The 14,116-nt window shown below is 43.7% G+C and overlaps 1 protein-coding gene across 2 annotated transcripts; it reads left to right on the forward strand.

The window, feature by feature from the left end:
- Nucleotides 1-1,971: 1,971 nt before the first annotated feature.
- Nucleotides 1,972-13,722, forward strand: mbd6 (methyl-CpG binding domain protein 6). 2 transcript variants are annotated; one of them, XM_079460032.1, is made up of 13 exons: nt 1,972-2,419; nt 3,422-3,593; nt 4,096-4,235; nt 4,338-4,440; nt 5,123-5,279; nt 5,659-7,458; nt 8,521-9,278; nt 9,627-9,783; nt 11,038-11,177; nt 11,343-12,014; nt 12,131-12,180; nt 12,265-12,328; nt 12,419-13,722. In XM_079460032.1, the coding sequence occupies exons 3-13, from the start codon at nt 4,120-4,122 to the stop codon at nt 12,476-12,478; spliced, it is 4,077 nt and encodes a 1,358-aa protein (XP_079316158.1). In that variant the 5' UTR covers nt 1,972-2,419; nt 3,422-3,593; nt 4,096-4,119; the 3' UTR covers nt 12,479-13,722. The 2 variants fall into 2 exon arrangements, with proteins under 2 accessions (XP_079316158.1, XP_079316159.1); XM_079460033.1 differs by lacking the exon at nt 1,972-2,419 and having other exon boundaries at nt 3,457-3,593; nt 5,662-7,458.
- Nucleotides 13,723-14,116: the final 394 nt, after the last annotated feature.

Raw genomic sequence — 14,116 nt, forward strand, 5'->3', positions numbered from 1 at the left:
TTTCTTCAGAACAGATGTGTTTAAATCTAAATCTTGGACACTACAAAGTCTTTCTTTATCTTCTAGCAACTTAAATATTGTTTTACACTTCTAAGATTATTTTAGTAGCCATTGAAATCATAATTACAATGAATATGCTATAAAATATGAATACGGTTGGTCAATTCACTAAACTAAATACTATAGTAGGCTATACTGTATTAATAATGCTATACAGCAGTCTATTATTGTCCCGTGCGGGTATACGAAATGGGGCGACTTGGCCAGGATGAAGTGCGTCTCTTGGAAACCGCCCGTATCCTATACTTTATCCACATTACGTTTGAGTTTACATGTACGTTTGGCCTATTGTTTTTACGAAATGTTGTTTATTAAATAAAAAATTGGACAAGAGGTAGCACAATAACGCATTCTACGTGACATCTGGGTACATCGCGGCGTGACCCGTATAACACCTGTCCAAATGATGTCACCGATGGCTCATCTCGTTAGCATTCTGAAACTCTTCCAAACACAAGAGTTAAGCAGTTCAACTCGCATGGTGCAAAGCGTGCGATGGATTGCCTAGCAACAGCGCAAGTGGGATGCGCGTAAGGTTAGCGAATAGAAAGCTCAAATACTGTTTCCAGGAGCCGGGCACCGCTCGCGTTGAGACGCTACTAACACGTCACGATTGGTTGGCTGTTGCTGTGTAGTCTCCCCACTGCCTAATGGTTATCACCTCCCAGCGTGTCATTCCATTGGCAGGTTATGCTTTTATTCCCCAAAGTTGTGTTTACTCAACATTCCTTTAAAGTTGGAACAGGTTTTGGCTTTCAATAACTCCTTCTGCTTTCCAAAGCGTGTAGGGTTGCCTTAAACACGGTGGGAGGCTGATTTGATTTATATTTCTAACCTGCACCCAAGAGTCAAACCCAAATGTTGTGCTTGTATTGTGCTGGCGAATCAAATTTCTGACATATGTATCTAAAGACACGTTTTACAACATCACACTGTAAGGAACCTCTGCTCGGAATGTGATTTTCTACCCCGTTGCTCCACGCCTTTTAAACACTAAATAGGTTGATTTCCCTCAGTAGTTATAAAGTAAAGGCAAACCATTTTTTGTTTTCTTAGCTAACTGACACAATAAGGCCAATAAAGATATGTGTGACTGTTGAATCATTTTATGGCATACTAGCAGTAATATCTTTTCAGAACACGCTTTCATGCTCTGGTGTTTACTGTGAAATATGCAATATGCACTTTATAAACATCTCGGTCGTAAGAAATAAATGAACCACGATGAAAATCTGCTTAATTTTAGGATGATCGTGATAAAAGTAAAGGCCATTTTTGTATGATATAGCATTTCATTTGGGATGAAAAAAATCCCAAATGTTTTAGCCATAAAATGATGGGATTGCCTGTTTGTCAATTGCCTTTTCGTCTGTAACACCTTCACATTGGTTAAGGCATTAGCTAACATAACAATATGTTACAGCACTGCTTAATTGATTTAATTTTTGTTAATCTTAATGGACAAACAACTGTTTAGGCTATTTTCATTGTAACTGTGTTTACAGATACAACCATCAATTTTTTAATGCTGCAATCAACATGTACTATGAATAGGTGCTGTAGATGCTGCTATTGTTATGCTTGCTTAAAAGTTGAACGAATTTAACCTTACTGTAAGGTCTTACCCAATAAACAAATCATAACATGCCGAATTTTCTTTGAACGCACGATGACACTTAACAGTTTATTCAAAAACGCCAAATGTATTTTTTAACAATATGTAAGTGCTTGTTTAATTGCTTTGTTGAAAATATGTCAAAAGTCACATAGCACAAGGGAAGTGTGTATTTGTTATTTTACAAGGGTGTATCTCAGCGTGGACCTCTTCACCCAGCGGCTCTCTCGCTCCCCCTCGTGGGTGAGGAATTGTACGGAATTCCCAACAAGCCAGACTGTAGCTACTGCGCGTGCGTCGAAGAAAACTCCATGATTCTTTTTTTGGCACGGGATCCTAAGGAAAAATAGGAACTTGGAAACGAAGATCAACTAAAAGCGTCATCGCAAAGCTGCCATCGACCTCCAGGTCGCACATACACCAATTAAAGAGGCTTAGGACGTCGCCGGACCCCTAAAATAAGCAATCTCAGGCGCCACGGCCGAGCAGAATTCACGCGAAATTGGACGACAATGCAAGGGGCGCAATAAAACCCAGCGTTATTGCTCTTTGTTTTTAAGCAGGACGCTTCAGATGATGCGCGGGGACGAAGACGCGAGGAAGTGCTTAAAAATCACACGGAGTCGATAACAACTCGTGTAACGTCGACATTTGTAAGTGAAGTTCGTCGAGACGCTCGTTCTGTCTTTGGCCAGCGTTGTGCAGCGCGCCGAAGAAGGAGGAAACTTCGTAAACAAACGAGAGGTACGTAGCCCGCGAGCTAAAGAAAGCTAACAGCGCGACTGCGCCGTACGCGGCGAATTTCAACGCCCCCGTCGTAACGCAATGGAGATAACGTTAGCTTCGTTGTTAATAATAGCGTTGTTGTGTGTCGCGTCGTGTACGCTCGCAGCGCAAATGGAGTAATGTTAGCTGTCTGAGAACGGGCCAGCTAACGTTGACCGTCAAGACGCGATGTTTATTCGTTTGTTCTTGAGAGCCATCAAAAGTCACGGACTGAAACCGAAGCGCGTGCGGTTTTTGGGGTGTAAGGGTCTCGTTTTCTATTCAAACTTTGTAGGTCGTTTGTTTAACGTCACTCTTTAGCTTCAGTCAGATCCCGTCATAGCCTGAGCGCTAGCCGCCTCACAGTCACCGGAATAAAACAACGGTTAAAACGGTTTGCTCTTCAAATGACATCATTTCGATTTGTTACATTTGAAGTATAAAATTGGCGCCTCGGTTTTTCAGTTTAACTGTCACTTTACTGCACATGTCAGACAGTACAGGGCATAACGAATTATCTGTACAAATTGTATTTTTACAGACTATCTGTCGTCATGCTGTCCTTAAATTGGAAATGACCTTTGACACTTGGAAGAGTTTGTTTCCACATTTTTTGAAAATCATGTTTTTTTGTGATGGTTAGCTGTATTTATTTAGTTATTGTGGCTTAAACCAAAACAAACCAACTGCAGTTTAATTGATGATAATTGGATTGCACAAAATAAACATGATTTTTGAAACCGTTCTCTCATTTTGCAACTAAACTCTTCACTTGTTCTCTTACTAAAGGATACACATTGTTAACTTTAGTGCTTTTATGGAAAACTCACACCATGATATACATATGGTAACAATACCCCGCAATAACACTACTGGTGCCACTTTTATTTCTAGTTTTAGCATCATTTTAGTAAAACTATGGAAGGCCAACTGGTTATTTTAGAGTATAATAGAATTGCCACTTGACTATTTCTTTTGCAGGTTGTGTGTGCAGTGCATAAGCAGCGTAGCCAATTTGAGAAGACCGGAGAGGATTGTGTGTCCAGACGGATTCATTGTTCTATTGCGTGTTGCTTCCTTCATGCTGTGTAAATGTCCCCCGAAGGCTGTATTTCCCGGGTGGTGCTGACCGAGGCCGTATAAAGATGACAAGGTATCAAAAAACACCGGAGTTACACCGATTCTGTGTTCCGTATTGTCTGTTAGCAATGACATTTAAAGGTACGCTTAAACCAAAAATGTCATCTTTCCATGAAACATTTAAAAGTAAGTGTTAAGGCTTTTTACACACTAAGATGGGTGTAAACAAGTTCTAAATCTAAAAGAACTACACAGAAACAATATTGTTAGGATCATTTTAAGAGTACATTTTCATTTACGCATTTGGCAGACGCTTTTATCCAAAGCGACTTGCATTGCGTTGTACTATACATTTGTTTCTGACTACTTGCATTCCCCTCGGATCCAACCTGTGACTTTGGCGTTGCTAGCGCCATGCGCCAACCTCTTAGCCACAGGAAGGCTTGTTTTGCTGATGAACTATAAAACATTCACAGCCAACCAAAATCACAAAAGTAAATGATTGTGCCGCCAAGGTCTGTGAATTGAGTCCAAACCCGGTTTGAATATGAATTGAAAGCGTTTTTTGTCTTTAGGTGTTGGATGTTTGTGATCAGAAAATGACAGGGGGCAGTGAGTGTGCAGCAGGGGATAAAGATGAAGGTACAACGATCATCGCCCAGGTCCCGGTTGGCTGGCAGAGAAAAGCTCAAGATAGGGCTGTGTCTTACATCAGGTATACCCCACGCGTCTGTTCTTAGAAACAGTGTTTGCTGTGGGAATCTAAATAAGGTTTTTATAATAATTCTTCTTCGTAGTAATTATTTTTTTTGTCCAGCCCAAGTGGAACTGTCCTGCGATCTGTGGAAGAGGTGAAGGTGTATCTGCGGACAGATGGCACGTGTAAATGTGGACTTGAGTGCCCGCTTGTCGTAAATAAGGTGAGATCACGGCACCACATCTGACTGAATTTATAGTATATTGGACTTCAAACAATATAAATCCGTTGTTCTCAACCTTTTCATGGTCTGTAGACCCATTTAAAGAACTGGCGCCCCCCCATACTGTACATTTTAGATAGATAAGATATGTCAGTGTAAAATGTGTTAGATATCATTTATATATATAAACTATATAAAGAAGCAGAAAATTCCTGTGTATGACAGATTGATCTCAAGACATCAGAAATATAAATGTAACAACCCTGCTGATAAAACAAGAAAACATCACAGAAATGAATGGTTTTCATTAAAATTCCATTATGAACCATTAGCTTTTTGCGTAAAATCATTACAAAATTGTATTATTACTATAGGCATTATTCCAAAGAGATGAATCTGCAAGATCACGAGAACGGTGTGTGTTTCATTGATTTTAACATGAATGAGAGTTTATTCGCAGTTTATAATACATATGCGATGTGGTGTCATTTGCCTGTTGAAAATAGCTCTTCACATCTTTAATACCTGTAAACAGCTTTAAACAGCCGTCCAAGTTTAGAAAGACCGCTGTGCACCCCTGCTTGAGAACCACTGGTATAAAGAAATAGTGAACATAGCCGATTGAAGATTATTGTGTACATTAGACAAAGATTATTCTGATGTGTTTTTTGAATCAACACAGGTTTTTAACTTCGACCCTGCTGCAACGGTTCAAGCTCCTGGTCATCAGTCGGGTAAGATAGAAGAAGACATGACCAAACTCTGCAACCATCGCAGGAAAGTTGATGCTATGGCAGCACTGTGCCAAAGCATGCAGCCGTCCCAACTTCCCCCAACAGGTTTGCTTCTTAATACACCTTAAACTCGCATGATTCCAACATGTTTAGTTTCTAAAATAACTTTTCCGGGTATCGTATGGGGTAAGTTCAGCTCTATAGATGTCATCTGTGACATTTTAATTTACACTATGGGCCAATAAAAGCACCAATATAGAGCAGAGTGCATATTTTTGTAGAGCACTTCTTCAGTAAAAATATAATTCGATTTTTTTATTAAAAAGATTTACACTTATTCTTTTCAATTACTACTAAAGGACTCTTAGAGTGGTCAATTATTATTATTGACAAAGTTGACCGAGCTTAAAGATTGTCTTAAAAGCTTGACATTAAAGTAAAAACGTGTACAAAAGTGTAAGTGGCATCTGCTTGTTTTTTTAAGGAGGTGTTGTGTGCTCAGTGGATGGCAGAGAGTCGAGAGGATCTATCGCCGCTCACGGAGAAAGCGCCCACTGCACTTACCTTCAGCCTAGACACAACCAGGCCAAATCCAGCAACTTACCTTTGACCTCCCATCGCTCCGTCTTGCAGAATGGCTCCAACTCACCCTTAAGGAAACCCTTGTGTCAGGCACCTGCGGCGAGTAATGCGTCCTCTTGTACAAAACAGCAGTGGAACCCTCATCCACCCCTCACCCCTCAAAACATCCTTCATAGAACAGTACACACACCCACCTCTCCCAACAACAACAACCTCCTCCCCAACACCTTTTCAAATAGCCCCTCGACTCTGATTGGTCGAGTGGCACAGCAGGGAGGAACCGTAAAGTCGCCCTCTCCCCTTTCGGTTTGCTCCTCACCCTCACGCACGCTAGAGTCCTTCTCACCCCATCAGCGCTCTCGCCACTCCTCCACCTCGTCGCTCTCCGAGCAGGGAGTTAAACCCTCGCCGCCCACCATGCCGTGCTCCTCTCCCAAGCTCCCTTTCTGCCCTACCAGCCCGTGCAGTCGTCTTGAAGGCATCCTACAGCACTACAAAGATTGTAGTACCAGTTCCAACACTAACTCCAACGTCATTAACAACCAAAGCAACCATCAGATGTCGCAGGTCGCATCGTCGTCAGCTCTTCCCAACCCGGCTGACAAGAGGAACGGGGCTGCCACTCAAGCCTCAAACCTGCTCGGCCGCCCTCTAGGACAGATCCTCAGTCAACAGAAGAGCCAGCAGCAGATCGGCAACTCCTTTCCGGCCAGCAGTCTACTATCTGCGGCGGCCAAAGCCCAGTTGGCCAACCAGAAAACCGACGCTCTGTCTGCTCTCCCTCTCACGAGTCTAGACAAGGAACAGCAGTCCAAGGTATTGATTAGCACTTTAAACAGTAACCTCCATCCCACCTCAGCCAGAGTGCAGTCCCTCACCACACTCTTGCTTCCGCACTCCCTTTCCCAGAATCCCCCTGAGAAAACCTTACGACGCAAACGCCAGCGACGCTCGCCCACCGTGTTGAGCATGCTCAAAGAGACGCAGCTGAGCCGGACCATTGGAGATCTGTCCACACCGCCTCTCCTCATCTCTCCATCCCATTCTCCCTCTTCTCCTCCCATTCCCGTCTTGGACACCCACCGGCTCCCTGTCGCTCCTTCAAACGCCTCTTTCCAGAATGCTGCGCTGAGGCTACAGGATGCAGAGGAAAGCAGAAAGGCGGGACTCTGTAATTCCCTTCCGTTTTCCTCCCCATCTCCGTCCCAGCCTCTCTCCGCCCTGCTTCAGCTTCTTAGCATGCAGAGTGCACAAAATGCAACCCAGCAGTCCAACAACGTGGCTTCCATGCCCAGCAATAGACACATGCACCCTTCGCCCTCTTCACCCAGACCCGTAACTCCCCAAACGCCCCAGTATGATGGCCAGACCGCTTTACAGGTACACATTCACACCTCCCAACCCCAAAACTCAGAGCCATCTGCCCAGCTGCCCCTTACACAATTTTCTCTGATGGGTGACGAGACAACGATGAACCTCAAAACAACCTCCAACAACGCTGTCCTGAACCTGAGCCAGTCTCACACGGGCATGCAGTCAGACCTCAGCGGTTCAGTTATGAGCGTCATCAACCAGATGTCCTCAGCATCTTGCTTGACCCCTCAATCGGATAAAGGTTGTGGACCCAAAATAGCAGAGATGTGTCCAGACAACAACACCTACCAAAATCAGACAGACCACAACCAAGCTTTTGAGAGTAAAGGTAAGTGTTTATTTTCTTACGGTTTGGTTTTTGTTTCTGTGAAATTGTCAACTTAGAGGTCCCAAATGACAGTCTGAGGCATTTTGATTAAGCGTGAATTAGTAAGAAAACAGTTTGCAGGAGAAAAGTGTGATTTGATGGCCTGGATTGATGTTTTGCAGGAAGAGCGACACATGCATCTCTCATTGATGCTCCTCTCTGCAGAAACGACACCAAAAATAAAGAAATTGACACAGCTTTCCATTTCTGGGCCTTCTTCCAAGTCGTAACCTAGTTACAGTTGGCAGAAGTACTTGTGTCGGTACTCACATTGATGATGCAACCTGTGTAGAGCCAAATAAAATCATGCAGAAAAAAGTTGTCTAAGGCCCAATCCCAAATCTATTTCATACCCCTTCACTCACCCCTTGCCCCTTAAAACAGATTGGCAAGGGGAAGGGCTAAAAACATTCCCCTAAGAAATGGTACACCGCTACTACAGTCATACGTCATTATAATACGTCACTTGTAACTCCTACGGAGATGCGTCGATGTTTATCACAAACCTCCAAGATGCTCCTGTCAGTGTATTCTGCTTCCCTCGGTCTGTACACGATTGCATTCCGGAGACGGCCCTGGTTACAGTTAATTTTTAATTTCTATGTATTTTTAATATGTATGCTAATATTATACAATATGTTGTGGATCTATCATTTTAAGGGGTTCAAGACAAGAAACCGAACACAACATTATATTTAACATCATCACAGTGATTATTTGTTGATTAAATCCTTATTAAAGCCAACATTTCTTACCCCATCATCGGAAGTGAGGTCCCGGAAAATCTTTGTTTGAATGGCTATATGGCCTTTCCTCTTACCCCTCCAAGCTAAAGACAATTGAGAATGGGGAAAGAAATGGGATTGGGCCTAACTCTGGTTGGAAAAAATGGCTACTGGCCGCGGTTACAAATGTCTGAATGACATTGACGTCTGCTGAGAATGTGTCAAACTAGCTTTGTAGTGGTACAACACTAGATTGAGTGGATGTGTTGTTATTTACGCTTTTATGCTCTCTTCGCAGGTCCTTTAGAGATGCCAGACTCGGAAACGAGACTACTGAGCTGCTGTGAGCCGGACCACAACCTCTCTCTGCCCTCCGCTCCCACCTCCGATCTCTCCAACCAAGAGTCTGACCCCACCGTTTCCCTGCCGTTGGCCGAAGCGTTTCCTTTCATGTCCCAAGAGCAACTTCTCCAGCTTCTGACATCCAACGCCGGGCTGCCCTCTCTCCTGCCACCCTTCCTCGGCTCCCTGCCTTTAGGGATCTGGACCGGTCAGTCCTCTGCGCCCGGTGGCGCCCAACCCCAGCAAGCGCCCGGTGGCATCCTTAACCAGGGCTCTCCTCTTCACATGCTGAGCGATCTTCCTCTCAACCTGGTCAGTCTGCCGTCTTCTGCAGGAGTGGACGGGGCCGAAAAGCCGCCTGGGCTTCAGGCTCTCCTCATGGCCTCTCTGCTGCTCGGACAGAATCCCGCGGCCATGTTGCCGTTGCCGCCGCTCAACCTGGAGCTTCCGGCGCCGCAACAGCAAGTTTTTCCGGAGGGAGTATCTCTGGAGAAGACGCCCGCTCTGCTAGACTCTGTCCTGATGTGGCCGGGGCTCCTGGAGGCTCTTCAAACTCTAACACCCTCTGCAGACGGCCAGTCGCTGCTTCTTTCTGCCCCTCTCACCCCATCTCCACCCGCCTTCCTCTCCCTCAATCCCGCTCTGCTGGCAGCAGCTCTCGGCCAGACCGAACCCCTCCCTAACCACATGTCGTCCCCCCCGCTTCATTCTCAGGTAGATGCACAGATGACGCTAAGTGCATGATTTCATCTGCACACACACTGCATGCTAGCAGCTGGTCGGTCTGTTTATCGAGTGTTAGTGCATAGGCTTGCAAGATTGAACCGCTTGGATCGGTCAAAAAATGCCACAGTTTTATTTTAACATTTGAGCAGGGCTGTCAGTAGCAAAGAAAGATTAACATGAATCTACTTAAAAATGTATAGGAGTTCATGCGACAAATTTGTTTGGGAACCACTGTACTGTGGCAGGTTGATCATTTGCATGTTTTTTTAGGAGATTATTCGTTATTAAATGCATTGAATTAAGTAAATATATGTTTATGCATTTGTTTCATTTTAGGGCACTATGTCCAGCCCTGCTCTAGTTTCTACCTCGGTGTCCTGTGGCCCTTTGGTGCCCCCCTCAGGGCAGGAAGTGTGTGACCCTCTGACCGAGCAGGACAAGAACACTCAGACACCTCATTTCCTGCCATCTTTGCTCGGGCCTGGAGTTCTTGGTAAGTTTATCCATCCATCCATCCATCCATCTAATCCCATCTCTCGCATCATTGTCACCTTTTTTCACCCTGATGAGTTTGCATCCCTGAAGTTGACATTTTTGTAGCTATTATGAGCTTTTTAACTTTTGTTTTGGCTAGAAACTGCTAAGAAAGTAGTTTTTCATAGAGAAATTCTACCGGTTTATGTCCCAGCTAGCACACAGATACATCTGTAAGATTTCTGCTAAAGATCTGGAATACATCTGCTGTGTAAAAACATCTGATAGGCAGGTTTACATACATTCTATATCGTAAACATCTTACAGACATCTTTTAGACATCAGTCTCAGAGACATTTTGCAGATGAGCAAACAATCAAAGAAAGACGTCTGGCAGATGTAAATGCAGTCGTCAAGTAGACGTCTCCCAGATCTACTGTACGTGTGCTATCAGGGCTTTAATTGATTTATTCTATATGCGTTATAAATTTTGTTAAATATTATAAATAAACATCAAGAAGGTGGTTGCTAGAGGCAACCAGCATTATTATTATTTATGAAATCATGGTATTAACAATAAATTATGGTTTGTCAGTGATACGCTTTCATAAACTTCAGTAACATAAGAAAAACCTACTTTTTTCAAAAACATTTCCTTCAAAAATTCTTCAGATTTATGTCCCAGATAGCACAGGTGCATCTGTAAGATGTCTGCTGGAGAGCTGGAAACACCGGCTTTATTAATAATGGAATGGAGACATTAGCAATAAAAGTTGTCGGCAGGTGAAATGTTCTCTGCTGATATGAAAGTTGGATCCGACAAGCTGCAGTTTTGGGCCGTGTCGCACATCTGCCCACTGGCATTATATTTGCTGTCTGCTAAAGGGGATTTTATACCCACTCGACTCAGAAGATTAATTTACAGTGACCGGTGGGATTGCTGGAAGGGATAATACTAAAAACTCACCCTTAATCAAATTTGGCCTGAGTAGTGACAGCACTGCAAGAGCATCTCTGTGCAGAAATCTGAAATTTGCTGATGTAAAGCTGTCCATCATAGCTCTGTGTGTTGATGGTAGATGTTGTGTTTATGCTGCCTAAAAAACAGGAGGTTCATGTATTGTTATCTTCTCCAGACCTTTGTTTTAATTCCTCGCAAGGCTCCAGTGGCTTTGATTTGAGAGTATTTTCTGTTTATGTTGACCTTGGTGTAAACACGCATATGTCAAATTAAGCATCTGAAGATTTAATGATTTTTTATTTGTTTGTTCAGGGGATCTCACTGCTCTGGGGAACATTAACAGTCTTCATAGTTTGCTAGGAGCCGGCCCACTTCTGCTGCCTCAGGGCCCGTCTCTGGGCGTCCCGCTGACACAGAACCAAACAACTCTCAACCCGCTGACCTGTTTGCAGGTAAACATTCACATCTGACCTATTCTGCTGTGCATACCCATTACTTTTCCTTTTTTGTTCTTATTAAATGGTATCTCAGCTGTAAACATATACAACCCGTTATAAGAACACCCTTCATCAAAATATGAAACTCTCATTTTCTCGCCCTCTCATTGTCGTTCTCAGCTCACGATGGGGCCAACACTAATGACAGAAAAGCCTGTGGCTCTACACGAGACTCCTCCATCACAGGAAGAACTCCAATCGGCTCAGATTTCCCAAGATCCCCTGCTCAACCCGGTCCAAGCACCTGCACAGCAGAAGGAGGCTTCGGCAGGCGCTGGGACGGGTCTGTTTGACCCCTACGGCTCCTTCATGGACACCATCTACACATCCTTCCTCCAGGTTAGCGAGCGTGCCGAGAGCGGCTCCGACTTGACGCCCCTGTCATATCCAGAACTGCCCCCCCTCCTTCAGCAGACCAGCGCCCCGCCCTCTCTCAGCCCACGTCGGGCGTGTTCGGTCCACAATCCGGACCTGATGCGTCTCGGCATGGAGACGGCCCAGTCTCCAGCCCGTGGCACACCTAAACTCAGCGAGGACCCTTCCGCACCACCACCCTGTAAACCGGCGGGTGTCGACGCCCTGTCAGATGCCCCACAGCAGCCCGCTTTCATGGAGGAGGCAAAGACTGATGGGTCGTCCAAAGTGTGTCTCTATAGCAACGGTATCAGTTCAGGAATGGAGCGAAGAGGAGAGAACGATGAGGATGATGTGGGACAAAGCCAGCCGGGATATTTGAGCACCGGTGAGAAGGCGGTGGATGACATCACCAGCAGAAACGCAGATCAAGAGAGGGTACGTGTGGTTACATGTACACATTCGCTTCTGCAGATATCTCATTTCTTATCAGCTGTGACAAAAATCACTATGAAAGACTGAAATCTGTGTCCGCTCTTCTCTCTCTCACACAGACTGAAGACATGCACACAGAAACCAGAAGAGGCCGCAAGAGAAAACAGACGTAAGTGCAGTGATATTTGGATCTGTCATGTCTGTTTACTGGTGTGATGTGTTGTGTGTTTATGACACTGTTGTTTGTCACCAGTCTGCAGAGGGGGCTTGACCTGCCGGGGGGGATAGACAGCATCATAGAAGAGCCCACGGCCACAGTGAGGCCAAATTTAGTTTGACAAACTCTTAGTGAAAATTCTCATCAAATCGCTCAATTGTTAAATCTGTGTATGTTTGTTTGTGTGCAGAGAACAGTGTCACGGCCGGTGAGATCCACGAGGGGAAAGAGGCGACGTGTGGTTCGATAGATCCCCTCATCCTACTGTACTCCACCGCCAACACCAGCACTGTTTCCACGGCAACGCTCCCACCGTTTGACTGGGCCGCACTGTGAAGACTGTCAGTTGAATCGAGTGTCTCGGTTTTCTCGTTTCCCTTGCTTTTACTTTGTTCTCATTCTGTTACTTTTTAGTCTTTTGTCTGGCTGCTTGTGATGTCATGCACACTACAAGCCTCGATCATGAAGCGTGGAAACAGACGTCTGTGTAAATTTTACGTGGGCAGTAAAGACCCGTTCACACCAAGAACGACAACTTTGCGTCCACACCAACAGATGATAATGATTTGTTTATTCTAAGCTCGTACGCGGCAGTTTCGCACGTGCGAGATCTTTCACATTCGAAGGGTTGTTCATTGTTCTTCAGCTGGAAAAGAAACGTGGCTCTGAAAGTGATCCCAACAATATCGTTTCTCTGTATTGTTATAGTTCTGGTGCTATTTTCTTGAATTTAGAATTATGTTAAACTAGTTGTCGTCCTTTGTGTGAACAGGACACAGATTCACACAAAAAAATGTTTACACATTCATTCTGCTTGTGTTTCATGATTAAGGCACTCGGTGACATCAATGCAGCATTTTAAGAAGAATGCATAAAATAATTAATGAGTGTATTGTTGTTTGAATGTGGTCATGTGAACATGTTTCTGTTACGCTGGAGATCTTTCTTCTCAACTCTGACCAAATTTCCCAGCCCAAAACTCGTTCAATAGTTTTGTAAGTGTGTGTTTGTGTGTGTGTGTGTGTGTGTGTGCGTGTGTGTTACAGACGGAGAGAGACATTATTGTGTATTTGTAGGTTTGTAGAGGCTTTAGTTGTGGACTGTGTCAGCAGAGCTGTGTGTTACCCTGAGCTCCCATGAGCCACTTCAACACAGGCACAAAAATATTACTGAATATTTAAAATAATAACGACTTGATAATGAGGCTAATTATGCAATTTTACTATGGAATTTTATGTAAATATGTACAGTTTTAGTATTTTATTTTGTACACCTTTTTTTAGGATAAAATGATCAATGTGTAAAATATTTCTCCGGCAGAGAATCCGTTCCTCTCATATTCACGTTTGCTTTGCAAAGAATTGTGAACATGTAGCATTACCATCCTTTTTTATTGGGAGTTGATTTTTATTTAACAAATTAAAATGTTTTAAACAATGTCATATTTTTGTCATTTTCTAATGTGTGGGTTATGGAAAATAAACAAATATTAAGGAAATTTAGAAATGGTTTTAATGAGAACATAGTTTTCATTTTAAGCCGAATATGCTAATAGTAGACTGTAGTCTCTGAAAGAAAATCAAGAATTAAACATGGTCTTGACTGATGCCGGCAGGACACTTAAACTTGGTTACAATATTACTAATTGTCTTTAAAAAAACATCTTCACAATTAACTCTTCAATCTTAAACAAGTTCATCACTGAACTATGTATCTGCTTACATAAATGTTAAAAATGAAATGATGCTTTCAACTGAAGCCGCTCAAAGGATCTTATGGAATTCATCCATATCATATTTGCCCACAGAGATTGATAACGTTTATCCTTCACGCAACGTGCGAATAGGATCTATAAACAGGTTTGCATATTTCGATTGAGAATTTATAC

Source organism: Barbatula barbatula (genome assembly GCF_947034865.1).
Source record: "Barbatula barbatula genome assembly, chromosome: 7".
Classification (NCBI taxonomy): Eukaryota; Metazoa; Chordata; class Actinopteri; order Cypriniformes; family Nemacheilidae; genus Barbatula; species Barbatula barbatula.

Excerpts from the sequence above, each read along its gene's own strand:
- mbd6 (XM_079460032.1), top strand. The coding sequence starts at position 4,120 with ATGACAGGGGGCAGTGAGTGTGCAGCAGGGGATAAAGATGAAGGTACA. Across the intron at positions 12,015-12,130 it reads GAAACGCAGATCAAGAGAGG|ACTGAAGACATGCACACAGA; the intron begins GTACGTGTGGTT and ends TCTCTCACACAG. Across the intron at positions 12,329-12,418 it reads TAGAAGAGCCCACGGCCACA|AGAACAGTGTCACGGCCGGT; the intron begins GTGAGGCCAAAT and ends GTTTGTGTGCAG.